This window comes from Passer domesticus, chromosome 3 (assembly GCF_036417665.1).
Source record: "Passer domesticus isolate bPasDom1 chromosome 3, bPasDom1.hap1, whole genome shotgun sequence".
In the NCBI taxonomy this organism is placed as follows: Eukaryota; Metazoa; Chordata; class Aves; order Passeriformes; family Passeridae; genus Passer; species Passer domesticus.
This window is the reverse complement of record NC_087476.1, coordinates 113,632,405-113,652,247: the sequence shown is the minus strand read 5'-3', so window position 1 is coordinate 113,652,247 and position 19,843 is coordinate 113,632,405. Positions and strand designations below refer to the sequence as shown.

Here is a 19,843-nt window from a genome sequence, read left to right as displayed (position 1 = left end):
CCTCCTGAGCTGGAGAGAGCTCATCCTTGTTTTCATGAGCCCTGATCCTGCTGTCAACCCATGAGCCTCTTTTGAGTGGTTCAAAGTGTGGTTCAAGAGTGGCTACTACTACACTAGTAGTAGCCAACTGTCCAAAGGCAAGTTGGAGGGTGGGCACACCAGATGCCACAGGGGATCGAGTGAAAAATTGTGTTTTAATTCCAAGATAAACACTGACTACAGTAACTGGCTGCATTGAGAACTGACAGTGTACAGCTGGCAGGTATTGCCTGGCATGTGTAGCCTTTACACTCCAAAGTTTAAAACATGAAGCTCTGGTAGTGAAACCATTTTCCCTGTGGCTGAGTGGCTGTTCAGTTTTTTCCTAGGTTTGGTTGTTTGGCTGCGGGTTTTGTATTTTTACTTTGATGGTAACTGACCCGTTGGAGGTGGGATGGGTAATCGTTGTTCCTCTGGTGCTGTTAGAGCACCATCTCCTGTCTCTTCCTGGGATCGCTCCCCCAGGGCTCCAACATGGAAAAAGCTCTGTCTTAAGCCATACTGGTTTCTTTTTTGCCTCCACATGCAGAGCAGATTTTGGGAAGAAACTGTAGTGAGTGGAGACAACTGGGTCTCCTATTGCTGCTAAACACTTGATGCTTTGAAACAGGGTACAGACACCTCAAACAGAGCTGTCCTCTGCCACACACAGACCACCTTTCCCTCCTCTTGCTCTGCTTGGCTGGGGCTTTCTGTCATTTCACCTGTGAGAAATGCATGGCTAGGCTCTCCTCAGCCACACTGAGCCCATCTCAGCTTGCAGCCTGGAGGAGACTAAAAGGTGTGACAAGCTCCACAGGTGGTGTCCAGGTTCTTGTCAAAAATATTCACTTCCACCATGAGAAAGCTGGTCATTGCATTTTGCTCACTCTTCAGGAAGTCTTCTGGGGAATGGGGAGGACAGGAAGCAGAGCTCAAAGCTCTCTTCTCTTTCAGCTGTTAAATAAAACACAAGTTGGGGTTTGTACAGGCAGCCTGTGGTGTTTTCCTTTCTCCCACTTTCTGAGCAAGCTTGTGCTTCTTTCAGGAAATACTTTTGGGAAAGCTTTTACTTGGGTTATTTGTTCCACGGACACAGGGCTTTAAGATTGTGCTCTTCTTCCAAACTGCCTTGGTTTAACCCAGCAGACAGGTAAACACCACACAGGTGTTCCCTTACTTCCTCCCAGTGGGATGGGAGAGACGATAGTAGAAAAAAACAAAACATGTAGATTCAGATGAAGACAGTTTAACAGGGCAGAAAAGGAAGGGAAAATAATGGTAAGAGATTATAGAAATCATGTGATGAACAATACAGTTGCTCCTCCTCTGCTGACCATTGCCCAAGGAGTGCCAGAGCAGCGGGCTGGAAACCAGCAGCCAGCTCTCCCCAGTTTCATCGTTCAGCATGACACCATATGATAAGGAATGAGGAATATCTCTTGAGCCACTGGGGATCAGTTGTTTTGCCTTTGTCCCCTTCCAAATGATTTTGAAGCCCCAGTTTCCTGGCTGGCCAGAAGAACCTGAAAAATCCTTGATTAAACATAAGAATTGCTCAGCAAGAACTAAATTATCAGGGTGTTATCAACATCTTCCTCATCCTAAATCAAAAAATGCAGCACTAAACCAGCTCTGAGGCAGGAAAATTAACTCTGAAAGTTGAAAGCAAGACACAGACTTACAATAGTTGCTCAATATTTTAGTTAATCTAATGTTTGCAGCGGGGTGCACTGTGGCCTTGAAGCCCTGAGTCTTGGTAAGGCTCTTTGTGTTGAGATGTGGCAGTGGGAGGAAGATGTAAACTGTAAACAGGCAACTTCAGAAGAGCAGATTTGCTTTGCCTCCTACTTGGAGAGCCAGTCCTGGGCTGAGAATGTTAGTTCTACACCTGACAATGATAGCAATACTAGTAATTTGAATTTTACACATTTTATCATACACACATCAGTAGTATGCTTCTACTTTTTTATTCCCACTGTGTTTGGGATGTCAGGAAGCTGGGATGGCAAAAGCAACGTTCACCTCAGACAGCATTTCAATTTGCTTTGTTTTGGACTTGGATTGTACTCTGCACATTCCAAACACAGATTTCTGTTGCATTTAAAATAAAGAAAACAGGAAAAAAAAAGAAACAAAAACAAACTCCAAGGCTGGGCATGGGTGAGTAGAGATGATCACAGGGCAATAATTTCCTTTAAGCAATAGTGGAGCAGTGCCCACACAGAAGCCTGGGGGATATTTGTAAGCTGACCACTGCAAGAATGTAAGGCAAACACTCAAACTATACGAAGCAGATTGAGGTATTTCACTGCAAAGCCTTTGCACCTCGAATATGTGTGAAAGCCTGCAGGATTCAGGAATGGATTTGCATCCATGCATTCAGATGGGACAAATACTACTTGCACGGCATCACACAAAGCTGCAGGGCAGGATTCCTGTCTTGGGCTCACTAGGAAAAGGCTTTACCTCCCTGCCTTGGGAAGAGAGTCTGGGAAGCAACACAAGATGGAAGCAATGAAAGAGGGACACATATTTGCCTAATTTCAAGGCAGAGACAAGTTCCTGGGGCAAGTCAGATGTGCCAAACCTCCACCCACATCCTCAGGCTCCCTGAAAATTGTGTCCATGCCTGGACCTCTCCTCTCCGAGGGTCTGGGCGCTGCAGGGGTCTCCCCAGTTGGTTGGGGTACGGATTTCCTGGCAGAATGGTGAACCACTGTGGCCTCGAGCAGATGTGGGGTAAAGCTTGGTCAGGGAACAGAAGAGGAAGAAAATCTGATGGATTGTCCCTGCCTTGCTGCTGGGATGGAATGGCCTCAGAACCCTCGGCCCGAGAGAGGAGCCGGGAACTGAGACAAAGGTGAGACTGTGTGGGGCTCGCAGTTTATTTATTTAAAAAGTGTCTCGGCGTTATTAGTGGAGTGCTACTTGTAACACCTTCCCAGGAAGTTCTGTGCTCCCTGCTGAGCACGACAGCGCGCTCACAAGCAGCCGAGCCCCTTGAGGGCAGAGCTGCTTCCCTCACGCCGTGCCGGGGTAGGAACGCGGCTCCGCATCCCACACTTAGCAGGGACACACCGTCCGCCGCCATGGCAAGGCGGAACCAAGACGAGCACCCTGCGGCCGCCGCCCCGCCACGTTCGGCCGGGTCACGCCTCTCCCCTCCTTCTGAGGGGCGGCGCGGCGTGCCCTCAGCCAAGATGGCGGCGGGCCCTCAGCGGGCGCGGGGCGGGCGTGCCGCCGCCGCCGCCATCTTGGCCGCGGGCAGCGCGTTCCGCTGAGCTGGCCTTGCCGGGCGCGCGGGGCGTGCCGGGAGGGAGCGGCGCGAGCCGGCGGCGCGGGCAGGTGGGAGCGGCGGGGCTCCGAGGGGATGGGAATGGGAATGGGAATGGGAATGGGGGGGGGTCTGTGTTCCCTGAGGGGACGCGGTGTGAGGCGGTCGGTGATGGCCCCCCTGAGGGGGAAGGGGGCGGTCGGCGGTGTCCCCCGGGGGGTGCTGAGGGTGGCCCGCGGTGTTCCCGGCGCGGTGCTCCCATGGGAGATCCGCGGTGCCGCACGGAGCAGCGCGGGCTCGGCGCTGCTCGCCTCGGCCGGGCTGGCGCTCGGCAGTGTCCCCCAGGGCAGGGCTGGGCTCCGGCGTGTCCCCTGTGGAGGGTCGGCAGCGCTTTGCCCTGTGGCCGCGCCGGGGGTCACTGCTCTGCGGGGCCGAGCTGGCATCTGTGGTGTCCCCTGTAGCAGCAGCTGGAGGATTACACCTGTCCTGACCCCAAAGCAGGGCCACAGACCACGGCAGTCAGGGCTCTGCCTGGGGCAGGGAAGTGATGCTGGTCTACAGCTGGAAAAAACATGGAATAAATTTGCCCTGCGGCTGTGCTGCATGCCTGAGATGTCAGATGTTTGTGTTGTTGTTCTGCTGTGCGGGATCTTTTACAGGCTCTGACTTTCTCATTGACAGACCTGTTTGTGGTGGGGATGTGTTGTGAGCCCTTCTGTTTGTCCATCCAGTGAGGGAGGTGGAAACGTGGGGCAATTCTCCCCTTAAGCTTGATTTACATCATTAATAGCAAGGAAGAGGAAAATGTCAGTGAATTTGGAGTTCTGTAAGAAAGTGTTACACCAAAACTTCCCCTCATTCGAGGGGAGGTGTTGCTTCTGATTTTTCATGTGTGTGGCCCTCCTGAACATCCCACCTGCAGTGAGGACCAGGAGTAAGGTAATCCTGGAGCAGCTGTAGGTGAACCTCTGAGTTTCCTTGTCTGGAGCAGGTTGTGAGCTGCTGCTTCTGGCTCTGTGAGTTGCTGCCAGTGCTGTGTGGTGTTTTTGTGCTCTGGATTTGACAAGTAAGTTTTTTTGGTAAGCTTGTTCTTGCCTTTGTCAGAGAAATCAAAAGTAGTGATAGCCTGGAGGCTCTTTTTTATGCCTTATTTTGGAGAGTTTAGTGAGACAACAGAGATAATGATTTCTCTGTTGTGTTGGGGATATTCCTCCTTGATGTTTTCTGAAGTCTTCTGGACTCTCAGTTCCTTTCTTACTGGCAGTGGGACAATTATGCCGTGCAGAGTGGGTGTCCAAAAGACCTTTTTTGATATTTTGTCATGTGGTCCCTTCCCTTTGTAAGCAGGTCAGGCTGGCAGCTTGGTGACATTTGTGATTGGTTTGGTGTCAGACTTGGCCTCCTTTTCTCCCTGCAGCATTTCAGCTGAAGGCTCCAGGACATGTTGCAAATCTGGCTTGTCTTCCCTTACTGACCCAGTCAGGCAGGATTGCCTTGAGGCCAGCATGAGGCTGATTGGATTTTGAGATGTTAAATGTGAATCATAAGGAAAAAAAAACCCCAACCTCTTGCATTCTGACTTTGAGTGCCGGCTTTCTTGTTTCTTTGTTGGATTTGGTGGTGTTTTAATTGGCTGTAATGCTGATGGGAGCACTGGACAGAAGGGATTAATGGAGTCACATGGTTTGTTTGATAATGGGATTAATTCATTGCACTGTGTTGGCTTTGTGCTGCAGTGTCCTGTGCCCCCACCTGTGGTTGATCTGCTGAGCCCCTTTGCAGCCCTGTTGCCCACACAGGTGCTGCTGCCCGAAGGTGCCTTCTTGTGTCCTTCAGGAGCTTCTGCGGCGCCATGGCGACGTACCTGGAGTTCATCCAGCAGAACGAGGAGCGTGACGGGGTGCGCTTCAGCTGGAACGTGTGGCCCTCCAGCAGGCTGGAGGCCACCAGGATGGTTGTGCCCCTGGCCTGTCTCCTGACGCCGCTGAAGGAGCGTCTGGACCTGCCCCCCGTGCAGTATGAGCCGGTGCTCTGCAGCAGGCCCACCTGCAAAGCTGTGCTCAACCCACTCTGGTAGGAACTGCTGGGCTGGGGATGTTGGAAAGGGCTGGATAGTGCCTAATTGTCATCTGAGCTTCACTGCTTCCTTATTCTCTGCCCTGTGCCTGGCAGCCTCTTTCGTTTTAGATGTGGTGGGATTGTTAAAATCCATACATCAACATGCCTGGTGCTAGAGCTGGCAAGAGCAGAGGACACAGGAGGATCTTTGGGGAGGCTGTTAAGGCAGAGAGTCCTCTCAGCATCCCAGAGAATTTCATGGTGAATGAGGAAACTCGTAATAGACAAAGATGCCCATTATACTGATAATGTGCTCTGGACTCTGATGTTCACTTGTTTTCCTGCTTCCTACACGTCCTGCTGCTTGTAGGTCAGCTCCAGTATGAGCATAATGAAGTAATTTTAGAGGAATATCTCGGTCCCAAAATCATGTGATGATCATGCATACTCAGGGCATGGTGTTGGGCTGAGAAAAAGCAGGGAATGCCAGTAAGAGGAAGTGAAATGAGATCAAAGCCATGGAATGAGAACGTGGCGAGGCATCCTGCACTAGCAGGATGTTGTACTGGGCTGAGGAGAGTAAACTCTGCAGGACAGGGAACAGCCTGTTTGTTCTGTGTTTGCACAAGATCTGGGTGGATGGCTCCTGCTGCTCTGAGACTGGAGCACTTGGTGCTAGAGCTGCACAAACAGTAAGACAATGAGATGAGCCTGAGTGTAGTGAAATTGTTATTAGACCCAAGTCTGCGTCTGCCAAGGGCTGAGCTTCAGAGAGCTGTCAGTGGTTCCTCGTGCTGACAAGCCTGGAAATGGCAGGGCTGGATTAGCTAATGAACTTCCTGGTAATAGAACCAGAGTCTGAGTCCCTAAAACACTTGCTGTTCAAGCTGGAGTGTCTTTTTCTTCCTCAGTGCTGTGAACCAGCATGGATTAATGAATTAATTGTGAAGCTTTGCTGTAAAATTGTTCCTGAAGTCACACCAATGCCTCATCTTTCCCTTGCAGCCAAGTTGACTTTCGGGCCAAGCTTTGGGCTTGTAACTTCTGTTTTCAGAGAAACCAGGTATGTTGGAAAAAGCACTTCCACCTTTTCAGTGAACACTTTATTGATGGCCTTCCCTGGACATTAAACATAAATTCTGCTTCTCTAGATCCCTTCCCTTGGCTTTCTTCTCTTGCTGAGCCCAGGCTAGAGTACAGTCTACTTTATCTGACATATTGTCAGTGATTTTACTGGCATGCAGAGCATGTAAGGAGATAACAATGCTATTTTATTCCATGTGTCCCAGTCTGTTTTTTGTATCTGATATTTAATACTCCTGCAGATTATGGAATTCATTAGATTTGAGTAGACTTTTGCAATCAGAAACTATGGCTAAAAGAATTTAAACTACTACATTGTTGCTGCTGTAGCCTTACTTATTATTTACACTGGATTGAGCAGGTGTCCCTCCTGCTGTCCACTTCTTGTCAGTGCTTAGGAAAAGCACTGTGGGTTTCTTGTAATGAATTAATCAGGTTGGTGCAGTGGCAGTAAATAAAAAGTTGAATAACCACATCATCTACAGGGCAGGCTCTGTGCTGCAGAAGAGAGCCCTACATTTTTGTCCTGCAACTTCCTTGTCCTAATTTTTTGTTCTCTTTTTCAGTTTCCCCCAGCATATGCTGGCATTTCTGAAGTCAATCAGCCAGCAGAGCTTATGCCTCAGTTTTCAACAATTGAATACATAGTGCAGGTAAATGAACCACAGGCAAGGTTGAAGCTCCCAGAATTGTCTTGTTTGTGACAAATGATATATGTGTAAAATTTTCTTAGGATAATGCAAATAAATACCATGTCTGCAAGGTGCTTAAGAAGGGGCTCATTTTATTCCTTGTCTGGAGGCTTTATAAAATGTAATTTCTTCCCACGTCAGCGAGGTCCGCAGACACCGTTGATCTTCCTGTATGTTGTGGACACGTGTTTGGAAGAGGAGGATTTGCAGGCCCTGAAGGAGTCCCTGCAGATGTCCCTGAGCCTGCTGCCTCCCGATGCCCTGGTGGGGCTCATCACTTTTGGCCGCATGGTCCAGGTTCACGAGCTGAGCTGTGAAGGGATTTCCAAGAGCTACGTCTTCCGGGGCACCAAGGACCTGACAGCAAAGCAAATCCAGGTGTGCTCTGCCATCCCTCAGGCCAGGGGCTTGTACCTCTCAGCTCTGCTGGGCTCTCAAGCACAGGGCTCTCTGGGAGAAAGGAGGGCTTGGTGCTCTCAACTGTGAGCCTGTTGCTCTCCCAGTACCTGTCCTGTCTTTTTGCTTTTGTAAATGTCTTGGAAGCTTGTTCAGGACTGAGTTTTTATATCTCACATAATGAACCCATGATCCATTCCTAATGGCAGTGCAAAGATAATAATTTTACAGATTAAAGTGTATTTAGTGCTGCAGTATTGCAGGCATCAGGGTATATTAAGCAGTAATACAAGTAATATGGTTAGTGTTTGAATAGTGCATCTCTGCCTCCTCTTTCCTGTTCTTAGGATATGCTTGGGCTTTCGAGGCCAGCTGTCCCCATGCAACAGGGAAGACCTCTTCAAACTCCAGAGCAGCCTGTTATTTCCAGCAGGTAAGCTTCACCAACACAGCACACAGATGTTTTATGCTCCTTTGTACCCATAGATCACACTTCTAACCCTGGGTTTCCCAGGAGGGGAAAGGAGATTTAAATGGTATTGTCTTGTCACAGTTATTTACCTCCATTGAGCACAGTTTTCTCTTTCTCAGCTTCTCTTTTTCAGTGGTAGCTCTCATGCCTTTCAACAAACTCACTTTTGAACTTCTTTCCTGTTCTTTATGTGACTTTGCCTTCTTGTCAGTTCCTGATGTTTTCCTTTGGTCAAATTTTTTATTTTGCACAGGCTTGTTATCTTGGAAAGTTTGCATGTAAGAAGACAGCCTGCTGCATGTCTCTACTTCTGATTATTGTCTCAGTGAATTTTATGTGTGCCAGAAACAAAGAGGCAGCTTCTTTCTTCTCCAAACTTAGAAGCAGGAAAACACTATTTTGAATTTTTGCAGGTTCCTCCAGCCTGTGCATAAGATTGACATGAATTTAACAGATCTGCTTGGAGAGCTGCAGAGGGACCCGTGGCCAGTGACCCAGGGAAAGAGACCCTTGCGATCTACTGGAGTGGCTCTTTCAATTGCAGTTGGCTTATTGGAGGTACTTCCAATGCTGTGCTTTGAGATGAGAGGCCAAAGTAAGCACATGGCCATACCTGCTGAGATGAGTGCAGCTGGGTTACAGTGGGGTGCAGAGGGGCAATTTGTCTGCTGACATTTGAGCTGTGCTAGCACTGGCTGATGTAGGTGGGCTGGAAGGTTCCATCTAATGGTGTTTAAAGGTCTCTGATTCTTGTGTGTGTTGCCACACAAGAGGTGATACTATGCACTGGATTTATCTAAGTATTATCTAAGATATAAGTAAAGAGAACAGAAACCGCCTGCTTCCTGTTTTGAAGACATGAAGCTTGATATGGTTTGAGTTTAAACTTTATGTGAGTGCTGTGACTGTCAGGAAGTGCATCACTATTTATCAAGGTGGCCTCTAGCAGGGACAGGTCCCCACTGACACTGCAGGATCATGTGCAGACCCTTCTCTAAAGAAAGAATTGTTACTATTTAATCAGTTTCCCTTTTTTCCCCCCTCCTCCCCCTCTCTGATACAAGTCTTTGTTTTTATTTTAGGGCACATTTCCAAACACAGGGGCCAGAATAATGTTGTTCACAGGCGGGCCACCAACGCAAGGGCCAGGCATGGTGGTGGGAGATGAGCTGAAAACACCCATCCGTTCCTGGCATGACATAGAGAAGGATAATGCAAGGTTCATGAAGAAGGCCACCAAAGTAGGTACTAGGGCTTGATGGGTGTGTTTAAAAACTGAAACTGAATGTTTTGTCGGAGCACTACATGGGTTGCATGGTTGTCCTTGAAATAATCTGAGTCTTTGTGTATGCTAAATTATGAGGATGCTTAAGGGGAGAGTAAAAAAGCTTCCTCCTAGTTAGTTCTCCATCATGGCCTTGTGCCTTCTCAGAGAAGAAAGTATTTCAGTGTTTTTTAGTAGCTTATGGTGGGTGGAGAATTTGTTCATCTGCATTATTGTATCTCCTCCTGGAGAGGAACAAATCTCCCAAAAACTGGTTATTTCCAGAAAGCCTCCTTTGTCTTCTTGACATAAAACAACCATTAAAATAGAAAAAATGTCAGATATGAAATGTGCCTGTCAGCTTAGAGAAAGCAGGATGACACTTGTTCTCCTAACTATCTTTGGGTTCCCAGCAAGTCATCACAGACTAGATGATCCCTTGTCATTTATGCACTGTTTATATTTGGGACAATAAACTCAGGCTCATCCAAATGCATCCCTCATCCTAGAAGGGAGCTGTAGCCAACATCTCTTCAGCTACCACAGCACTGGTGGTTTCCCCATCTGTACCTTGTGTTGGCCTGAGGTGGGGAGCAGCAGAAATTGCAGAACTTGCAGCAATTGCAGCCTCCTAACCCCTGTGTGTGTGTTCCCAGCACTACGAGACTCTGGCCAACCGCTCTGCGGCCAACGGGCACTGCATCGACATCTACGCCTGTGCCCTGGACCAGACAGGGCTGCTGGAGATGAAGTGCTGTGCAAACCTCACTGGGTATGTTCACAGCAGGGCAGCACACAGCTGGCACCTGCTTTTTGGGGTGTTTTTGGAGGGGGAGAAGTTCAGGAAGCAATTAGGTGTGCTGTCAAGGCAGAAGGTTTTTTATCGTTCTGTTCTAAACTGTGGTTTGAATTTGCCAGGAATTATATGGCAAGCCTCACCTGATCCCAGTCTACATTTCTGGAGTCTCAAAGCAGCATGTGAATTAGCACTGCTGTTAGAAAACTCAATGGTGGGTAGAAGTTTTCCTTGTGTGGGCCAGATTTTCTCTGCTTAACAGCTCGCTTATGCTTTCTCCAGGGATTCTTGACTTCCCTGGGCTCAGTTTTAAGTGACATGTCTTAAGGGGTAAGGGTTTCTGTCCCATACTGCTAGAACTGGTCTCTGTGAGGAAGGCTGTGTGCTAACCCAGGCCTTTTGAGGACTTGGCATGTCTTACTGCAAGTGCAAGGTGTTTGTAAATAACCCCTCAGTGCTCAGCAAGGAGAAGAGAGACTGGTTGACCCTGTGGATGTGTTACTGAGCTGCATCTGGCAGACCTGGGTTTGCCAGGACACTTAGGGGAGGCCCAGCACCTTCCCTGTGCTGCAGTGGTGCAGCCACCTCTGGTGTGGTGTGGGTGGTTCCAGCCCTGCTCAGGGAAAGCAGGATGAGCAGGGTTGAAACACAAACGTTTTGAAGGCAGCTGAAGCAATGGCAAGAAACAGAGCTGAGAAAGGAAATGACAAAGGTGGAGCACTAACCTGTGTGGCTTTGTAGGAGACACCCATACTCCCTGGTATGAATCCTGCCTATGCAAAGGCATGCTCTAAAGCAGTAACTGCATGTGTTTGCACGTGTCAGAGGCTCAGGGATGTATCCTTTGTACTTCTAGTTCCCAGCTGCTTCAGTTGCCTTGTTTTTTCTTTCCCAGAGGACACATGGTGATGGGAGACTCCTTCAACACTTCTCTCTTCAAGCAGACCTTCCAGAGGGTGTTTAGCAAAGGCTACAATGGGGAATTTAGGATGGCTTTTGGTGCAAATCTGGATGTGAAGGTGAGAGATGAGTTTGACTGCAGTAATGGGGAAATACAAGTGCTGTTGATTAATAAGTCATTTTAAGTCTCTGGGATGTTTGGGGTGCAGGAATGTCTACATATCTGAGGTCAGATGTAGTGCTTCTTTGGGAGAAGTACTGTACTGCAGGGATATTTATTTGGAAGCATAGTAATTTTGTTGTTGTTGTGTGGGTTTTATTGTTTTGTTTGTTTGGTTTGGTTATGTTTTATTTAAAGCAGCCTCTTCTCACTCAACAAGGAACGTTTCATATTGTTTAATACCTGTAAATATGTCTTCATTATTAAAATGTGGTTCTGTAGATTCTCTTATCTTCACTAATTGTAGCAGTGGATGGTCTGGGAAAATACTGTCTCATTAAAGCTGAGCAACTAATTTAGACTGTGTGTATTCTATTTGACTGACTTCATAAAAAAAAAACCAAACTCTTTTTTTTTTTTTTTTACCTTGTTCAAGACCTCCAGGGAGCTGAAAATTGCAGGAGCCATTGGACCATGCATATCTCTGAATGCTAAAGGGCCGTGTGTGTCTGAAAATGTAAGTTTGTGACATGGAAAAATCTTTAACAAAGAAGTAAATATACAATGCAAAGTTTCTGTCTAGACCTACAGTTGAACCAGAATGCCAGTTTTCCAGGAAACATCCCTAGGAAATAACAGTCTTTCTTAGACTAAATTCTTGCTTCCTAAGGGTTTCTTTTAACTGTATGGCCTTCAGTAACTTCATTCACACCCAAAATATGCAGAATCTAGAAGGCCTGCCATTTATTGTACCTCTGATCAGAATTTAACATAAGCTTTCCTTTCCTGCTGCTAGAGGAAAATTGCTGCTTTCTTTTTGATTCTGTGCAGGAACTTGGAATTGGAGGGACATCTCAATGGAAAATCTGTAGTTTGGATCCCAGTACAACTCTGGCTATTTACTTTGAAGTGGTAAATCAGGTCAGTCTTGGCTTTTTTTTTTAATCATCTTTTTTACTCATCAGACTAGTTGTTACAGGTCTAGAAAATGCAATGGCACCCCCTGTGTTGCAGGTGGATGGCTGCAAAGCAGCCAAGTGTTTTGTGATGAGAAAATAATTTCAGATTTTTTTTTTTGCATGTGTCTCTTTCTTTTGTGTGCTGTGGGGGAAGAGTTCTGGAAAAGGCATCGTGTTTTGAAGTCTGCCCTTGTTTCATTTGCAGCACAATGCACCCATCCCTCAGGGGGGCAGAGGGGCAGTGCAGTTTGTCACCCAGTACCAACACTCCAGCACCCAGAAGCGCATCCGTGTCACCACCGTAGCCAGAAAGTGAGTACCCCGTGCCAGTGCTCTGGCACAGTGGCAGCAGCTTCAGCTCCCACCTGTGCTGGGATTCCTGGCTTTTTGCTGGGTGCATTGGCACACGTGGGTGCACGTGGCATTAAACCTTTGCTCGCCCTGCAGCTGGGCAGATGCACAGACTCAGCTGCAGCACATCGAGGCCGCGTTCGACCAGGAGGCAGCTGCCGTGCTCATGGCACGGCTGGGAGTGTACAGGGCTGAGTCTGAGGAGGGCCCTGATGTTCTGCGGTGGCTGGACAGGCAGCTCATCAGGCTGGTAAGACCAACACTGAGCTTGGGGGCATTCTTGATTTCAGTGAAAATGGGAGAGACAACAGCAGTCTTTGTTCAGATTGACTTGCTTTGTTTGTGCTTGGATCATGGTCACAGAGGTGTAGCGTGGAATAACTCAGAACCCAGTGTGATCAGCAAATTTAGGATGGGATAGGTGAGCATCCCATCATGCTGAAAGGGATTGAATAAGGGATAGGGAAACAGAGTAATGCAGGTGGGATGGTCACTGGCTCAATTCTCCTGCTTAAAGTAGGACCAGCTCTGAAGTTAGAGCAGCTTGCTCCAAGTCTTGTTCTGAAGATCTCCAAAGGTGGGATTTCTTATGTTTCTCTTGACAGCCTGTTCCAATGTCTGGTCACAGTCACTGGTTTGTTTTTTTTTTTTTTTTTCTCTTCCCTGCCCCTATCTCTCAATCAGAATTTCCATTTCCCCAGTTACCAGTCAGGTAGACAGCAAGCTTGACTCCCTGATCTCACTCTTCACTAGGCTGAACAAACCCATCTTCTTCAGCTTCATTTTCTTCATAAGACACTCCAACCCCTGACTAACTTGCTGGTCTCTGCTATACCAGTGTGTCCATGTTTGTCTTGCACTGGAGAGCCCAAAGCTGGGCACAGCATTCAGATGTGGGCAAGTTCAGGACAGTAATCTGAAATAATTCTGCAACCTCCTACTGTCTCTTGGTTTCAGTTTCACAAGCCCAAATTGTCTGAATCAGTGCTGGTTGTCCAAACACCCATGTGGGGTTGGTACTAACACAATATGGCACATCAGACTCTAAAAAACCAGGGCCAGTCAAATAGAGATTGGAGCACAAGCACAAACAGGAGCAAACTGTTTGCTGCAGTGACTGTGGGATCATTTACAGTTTAATTTCTAAAACCACTGATACTTAGTTTCAGTGAAAGAGTGAAATACTGATCTGCTATTCTGTAAGAAGTGTTCTATAGGGTACAGAACAGTTTAGGTGTAATAGCCCTGAATGAAAGGAAAAAAAAAGGGTAGTGCTGTAGAGGCACCATTTCTTTCATTCTTTGATAATTTCAAATCTAGACTTTATGGAAAAAAAAATATTAAATCTTCATTCTCATTCCAGAAAAACACTGATTTAAAGAAAAATAACCTGTAAATGCTGTAGTATTTGTTCTTGTTAGGTTCATGCCTTGATTGTTTAAAAATTAGCAGAAGAACACTCTGTAGAAAAAGAGATGTAAATTCTATTAAAAAAGGAAAAAATAGAAAAAAGAGATAATTAAAGTACCCATTTTACTTCCAACAGTGTCAGAAATTTGGACAATACAACAAAGATGATCCCAACTCCTTTAGGCTGTCAGAATCATTTTCTTTGTATCCTCAGGTAAGAATGTCACTTCCCACAGCCATGGGAAAAGTGTGCAGGGGTGAGTGGGAATGATGATAAAACATCTTGCACTATTTATCAGATTCAGGAGGGGAGGAACAGGTGCTTTTTTAATGTAATGGACTGGTCCTGTAGTTCAGCACTGCAAGAGACCAAAAAGAGAAGAAATCTGGGGAGTTATTAAGGGGCACACTTTTCCCAAAGAATTTGCTGTTCAAAAATACTGGAATTGGTTCCAGATGCCTTGGCAACTTTGGCTGACATTTCTTGTGTCACTCCTCTTTGTGGTGCAGTTCATCTTCCACCTACGCCGCTCGCCATTCCTGCAGGTCTTCAACAACAGCCCAGATGAGTCTTCCTATTACCGGCACCACTTTGCCAGGCAGGATCTGACCCAGTCCCTCATTATGATCCAGCCCATCCTTTATGCTTATTCTTTCCATGGGCCTCCTGAGGTGAGTCTGTGTTTTCTAGGAAGAGCTCAATCAACTCAAAATGAGTGTTCAGTTGAAGTAACACTATTTTAGCCAAAAGGCCCATGTAGATTTTAAAAAATTATTAAAAGACAATATACTTTTATTCAAGATTATATCAAATTACACTTTGATGGGCATAGAAGTTGCTCTCTGGCATCCTGAGATCTGAGGGTATAGGGGTGCCTGACTTTGTTCTTTATTTTCCCCAGCCAGTGCTTTTGGACAGCAGCAGTATTCTTCCTGACAGAATCCTGCTGATGGATACTTTCTTCCAGATAGTTATCTACCTTGGTGAGGTATGGTGAAACACATTCTCTTTCTCTCTTTGTGCCCCTTCCCTCCTGCCATGCATGCAGACAGCTTTGCTGCTAGTAGGAAATATGAACAAACTTCTTGCAAAGCTCACACAGCAAAATGATCCTGTCATGTACATGCTGCTTGTTGTAATACAATTCCCACCACTGTCAGAGTAAAAATAATACTGGAACCACTAAGGATATGTTCTGCACTGAGTAGCAGCAGTTGTGGTAGCTTGGCCATGAAAGTTGTCCCTTACCATCCCTGGAAAAGGCCAGAGAAACTGTAAATTAAGCAGGGCAGAGTTGACAAGAGGATACATATTTTGACAGAGTTGCAAGTATTTTCAGAGGAGTGACAGAATTTTGGTTGCAGGGTTTTCATACTTAAGTACTGCGGCTCTTCAAGAAATCAGTTAGGCAGTTTCCCAGTTTTTGCTTTTAAATACTGGATGGGTTTGGAAGCTGATGCTATATTCCTCTCATGACTGAGAGAAGTGCTTAGATACTTTCTAAAAATCTTCAGGAGTTACCTTAAGGAGTTTCTGTCTTCTGTTGCAGAGCAGGACACTCAGTAACTGGGTAAAAACCAGACAAGGGAAGAGCTGAGTGTCTGGCCTGTGTACTTATAGAGGAATTGCTGCAGACATATGGTGCATGCAATGGATACCTTGAAAATACTGTAAGGCCAAGTCAGATTCAAAATGTCAGTGATTTATAAATGCTTCTGTGTTGGCACAGGCTGAAGCATATTGAAGATTTTCAACAAACTGCTCTGGCACTGCACAAATTGCTGCTAGCTTTTGTGTTGGGTTCTTGTGCTTAAATTTGGGGACAGAAAGTAATGTTGTAGGCACAGTGGTGAAGGTGTGTGTTTGCCCCTAAGTGGAAGCACATGCAGCATTCTGCTGCTTTGAGACATGCAGGGTAAAAAGGGGAGGCTTGTAGATATCCCTGCTCCATTTTAATTTTTTTTCCTGTCCCATCAACAGACTATTGCCCAGTGGCAGAAAGCTGGATACCAGGACATGCCTGAATATGAAAACTTTAAGCACCTCCTGCAAGCCCCACTGGATGATGCCCAGGAAATCTTGCAGACCAGATTCCCAATGCCACGTTACATCCACACTGAGCACGGGGGCAGTCAGGTAAGGAAGTTTCTGGAGGAATTCTTTCTGTTGTTACCTAGAGCAAATGGCTCATTCTGCTTTTTTGAAAGGTTCTGGTAGTCAAACACAGTTTAGCTCTTCAAAGTACAGAGCTTGCATATTTTCTTATAAATTTTTACTACAACTCTGTCTTTAATAGATACTGATCACTTGCTGGATATGGTTATAAAATTTGAGGGTGGAAAAAAAAATGGAAAAGCCAACTTAAGTATGTTTTTATTCCCTAGTAAAAAGGTGGGAAATAAATGATTTGGCTTTGTACCTATAGTTAGCTTGCTAGGACAGCAATGCTGAGTGATTGACCATGTGTATCTTCATTCTCAAACGCTGAATGAGGATATAAAATTGTTCTTATTTTCACTCTTCCTGGAATTGCAATGTGCTGCAGTTGTTTGTAGCAGTGAAGAGGCAGGAACTGATGCTCCAAACTAAATATTTGGTGTTGATTTTTGCTGTGACCCTGTTACACTGGTCTGGCACTGAGCCCTTTTTGGAGGAGCAGATGTGGCATAGGGAGAAGAACAGTGCTGGTGTTTCCTGTGCCATGGGTTCCTGTCCCGTGGAATCAGAGCTGCCCTGCCAGGCGAGCACATCCTGCTGTAGCAGGATACTCAGTGCCCCTGGGGACAAGCTGTCTGTGGAGCAGGGATTTCTGGACTTGAAACCTGCTTAAGTTAACTCAGTACCTTGCAAAAGCAGAGGAACATTGCTGGCCATGCATCTCAGGTGAGATGAAGCCTGAGGGAGCAGACAGGTCTCTCATTTTACCAAACTCCTCCTCTTTTTGTCTTTATAGGCCCGGTTCCTCCTGTCTAAAGTGAATCCTTCTCAGACCCACAACAACCTCTATGCCTGGGGCCAGGTAAGCAACGGAGGAGCTGCTCATCTTTGGGAGTGCTGTAAAATACACATGGACACGTTTGTGTGTGCAGTGGCCATCCTGTCTCACCAAGTGGCCACAAACAGTGCTACATTTGTCTTTGGCTCCTTATCATGGCAGCACTGGATGATCAGAATGGAGTTTTCAAGCCTGCATGTCATGCTTTTTCAGTATTCTGGAAAAAGCAACTAGCATATGGATAGATATGGATCTAATTTAGCTGAGAATACTAGACTTTTTATCCTCTTTGCTTACCTTGTTTGTGTAGAGCTTTGGGCAGCAAAATTCCCAGCGCTTTAGGAAGAAGAGACTTCCCTGCAACAGTTCAGATTGTAGGAGAGGATAATGCTGGTGCTGTTGCCAAAGGGCAGCATCTGTCTGCTGCGGGAGAAAAAGGTTTTAGCAGGCAATTAGGTCAGAGTGCTGACATCTGATTTACTTTCAGTTCTTCCCCTGTGTTAGCAACAGTGTTTTAGGCTCGTTGTTTCTTTGTTTCTTCTGCAGGAATCCGGAGCCCCGATCCTGACAGATGATGTGAGTCTCCAGGTGTTCATGGACCACCTCAAAAAGCTGGCGGTTTCAAGTGCATCGTGACTGGTCGGACTGAGCAGCAGGAGCAGAGGATTTACATGGATCTTTACATGGATCGTGTTGATGACAGACGTGGACCAATTTATTTACATTTCCTTTCCTCTCTTTTAAACTAGGGATTTTAACTGTTACACGAAATAAACATTCAGGGAGAGTTTTTTACTTCTCCCTTCTAATTTATTTGTATTGCTGTTGGTCTGTGTTCTGTTCACTCTGCGTTTTCTAATTAGAGTTGAAAGGTGTTTTAGCCAACAGAGATTTCGACAGCCTTTACCTTAACATTTAATGTCCTTAAGAGGTCTCCCAGCAAGCAGGGGGCTGTAATAATGACAAGTAAAGCCGGCTAGGAGCACAGCTCCTCAGTGTTCCCAAATCCCGCTGCCGGTGCCACGGGCGGCTCTTGGCTCCTTTGGCCCCGCCCCCCCGCGCGTGCCCCCTCTGGGGGCGGGGCCTCTCTCGCGTCCGCGCGGGCGGCCATGAAGCCGGCGCGCGCCGCCGTGTGGAACGCCCGGGCCGCGCTGCTCTACTCGCTGGGCGCCTGGACCACGCTGGGCGGCCTCATCTACTACAGCCGCCTGGAGAAAGGCAGCACCGGCACCGGCTCCGGTACCGGCAGCGGGGCCTGCGGTCACCGCCGGGGGGTGGGGAGGTTTCGCTGAGGGACAGCCCGCTCGGCGCGCGTCGCGTCCGGGGCGGGGCTTGCCCGGGGGGCGGGGCTTGCGTGAGGGGGAGCTGGGCCGGGGGCGGTGCCGGGCTCTCCTCGCTGCCCGGGCGGGCACCGGGATCGTCCCGTCCCGCTCCCAGCGCTTCCCGGCCGGGGAAGGTAACGCTGGGTGCTGCCCGCCCGCCCCTAGGGGCACCTGGGGCTGTGCGGCTGCCGGAGCGCTTCGGGCTCCGCTCGGGCTGCGTGAGGCGGGTGTCCGCCCGGGCCGCCCCCGGCAGGCCCTCCTGAAGGGAGGTGAATCCCGTGTCCATGGGAGAAGCTCGTGCTCTGTCTCGAGTCACAGGAGCGGGCACTAGGCTCTTCCCAACCTGTTGCTTTTATCTGCGCTGTGGGAATGGTTCGAAGCTGTGCTGCGGGAGGGTTAGGCTGGACATTAGGAAGGATTTCTTTACCGAGTGCGGTCAGATAATGGAATTAATGGGTGTTTGCACTGGGCTGCTTGGGCTAGCTTTGATGTGGATAGCTTGGGAAACCTGCTGTTACTGCTATTATAGTACTGATAATTGTCCAGTAACCAGTGCAGGTATCTGATTTACCCCATTAAATCCGTTTTTCTGGCTATGGTTAACAGATCTTTCCTATCTGATCCTCAGAATGGAAGAAAAAGCAAAAAGAATACTGAATGCCCATGTGGCTGCAGTGATAAAGGGATAAAACATTTTATTGATGTGCTCTTTTTTGTCTTCCCCCCCTGCCCCCCACTTACCATCCTTTCTATTCCTTAGAGAATGAAAATGATCCTGAGGCAAACCAAGGGCCCCGCAAGGAAGTACACACTAAGGAATATCCTTTTGGATTGACAGTGACAACAGAAATAACATACAAAGAGGTTCAGCCTCCTCTTACTCGGCTGCTCAGGCGTGTGGTATCATTCTTTGTTCCTAATGGTGACCCTCCTTCTGAAAAGTGAGCTGTGCAGAAGCTCGGAACGCTGTGCTGGACCTCTGAGAACATCATCCCAGAGCACTGCTGGAACACTGTCCCTTGCATTGCTGGAGCTGCTTTCCCAGCAGGACAAACCCAGGCCATCCAGGCTGTACCTGGGATGGCTCCTCAGCTCTGAAATGGATACTTCAGGAATGATGAGTAAATGGCGAGGAATGTAGTTTAATGTTTTGGAGCTCTTAATGGTCCTTCAAATAAAAGCTCGAGAGATGAGTTACAAGTGTGGAAATGTTTCTGTAAGCTAAAGTCTTACTGAATGTTCTACTCTAGGCTCTTGTTCTTTAGGGATCTTGTTCTTCAGGGTACTGTCCCTCAGCTCTGTGGCCAGAAACAATGTTCGTTCTGTGGGGTTTTCCCTAGTCCTTATGGACATCCCTTCCCTGTTTCTCTTGGGGCTCTCCCTACAGCCCTTTTAGGACACATCCTGCCCTGCCCCACAAGGGGATCTAAGGTTTCCCGTCTTGCTGTATGGAAAGCTGTCTCCATTTCCTCTGCCCACACACCTCAGCTTCCAGATCCTTCCAGTTGCTGAAGGGGCCCAGCAGGGATGCTGCTGGGAGAGGGACTCTTCATCAGGAACTGTGCTGATACCACAAGGGGGAGTTGGTACAAATAAGGAGAGGGGAAATTTAGTTAGATATTAGGAGAGATTCTCGACAGTGGGAGTGGTGAGGCACTGGAACAGGCTGCCTGGGGAGGTTTGGATGCC

At 47.5% G+C, this 19,843-nt stretch overlaps 2 protein-coding genes and 1 long non-coding RNA gene across 3 annotated transcripts; 2 read left to right on the top strand and 1 right to left on the bottom strand.

The window, feature by feature from the left end:
* Positions 1 to 3,202: 3,202 nt before the first annotated feature.
* SEC23B (SEC23 homolog B, COPII coat complex component) lies at positions 3,203 to 17,645 on the top strand. The gene is made up of 20 exons (XM_064415224.1): positions 3,203 to 3,366; positions 5,132 to 5,368; positions 6,359 to 6,416; positions 7,003 to 7,089; positions 7,270 to 7,506; positions 7,872 to 7,957; positions 8,410 to 8,554; positions 9,079 to 9,237; positions 9,917 to 10,032; positions 10,952 to 11,075; positions 11,553 to 11,633; positions 11,948 to 12,037; positions 12,281 to 12,387; positions 12,523 to 12,676; positions 13,973 to 14,050; positions 14,347 to 14,508; positions 14,739 to 14,825; positions 15,818 to 15,973; positions 16,791 to 16,856; positions 17,379 to 17,645. The coding sequence occupies exons 2-20, from the start codon at positions 5,148 to 5,150 to the stop codon at positions 17,466 to 17,468; spliced, it is 2,304 nt and encodes a 767-aa protein (XP_064271294.1). The 5' UTR covers positions 3,203 to 3,366; positions 5,132 to 5,147; the 3' UTR covers positions 17,469 to 17,645.
* Positions 13,418 to 17,890, bottom strand: LOC135297536 (uncharacterized). Its single transcript, XR_010359502.1, has 2 exons — positions 17,740 to 17,890; positions 13,418 to 17,255 (listed from the first exon to the last, which is right to left on the bottom strand). It is a non-coding gene; the product is annotated as an uncharacterized LOC135297536 (long non-coding RNA).
* A 3-nt stretch (positions 17,891 to 17,893) lies between these two features.
* On the top strand, positions 17,894 to 19,347 carry SMIM26 (small integral membrane protein 26). The gene is made up of 2 exons (XM_064415225.1): positions 17,894 to 18,071; positions 18,915 to 19,347. Exons 1-2 carry the CDS (start codon positions 17,942 to 17,944, stop codon positions 19,097 to 19,099), a joined length of 315 nt encoding a protein of 104 aa, XP_064271295.1. The 5' UTR covers positions 17,894 to 17,941; the 3' UTR covers positions 19,100 to 19,347.
* Positions 19,348 to 19,843: the final 496 nt, after the last annotated feature.

What these genes read in the sequence shown, in the direction of transcription:
- SEC23B (XM_064415224.1), top strand. Translation starts at nt 5,148, where the DNA reads ATGGCGACGTACCTGGAGTTCATCCAGCAGAACGAGGAGCGTGACGGG. An exon ending in TTGCAGTTGGCTTATTGGAG is followed by an intron (nt 8,555 to 9,078) that starts GTACTTCCAATG and finishes TTTTTATTTTAG; the next exon opens with GGCACATTTCCAAACACAGG. An exon ending in ACAGGCAGCTCATCAGGCTG is followed by an intron (nt 12,677 to 13,972) that starts GTAAGACCAACA and finishes TACTTCCAACAG; the next exon opens with TGTCAGAAATTTGGACAATA.
- SMIM26 (XM_064415225.1), top strand. Translation starts at nt 17,942, where the DNA reads ATGAAGCCGGCGCGCGCCGCCGTGTGGAACGCCCGGGCCGCGCTGCTC. An exon ending in CAGCACCGGCACCGGCTCCG is followed by an intron (nt 18,072 to 18,914) that starts GTACCGGCAGCG and finishes TCTATTCCTTAG; the next exon opens with AGAATGAAAATGATCCTGAG.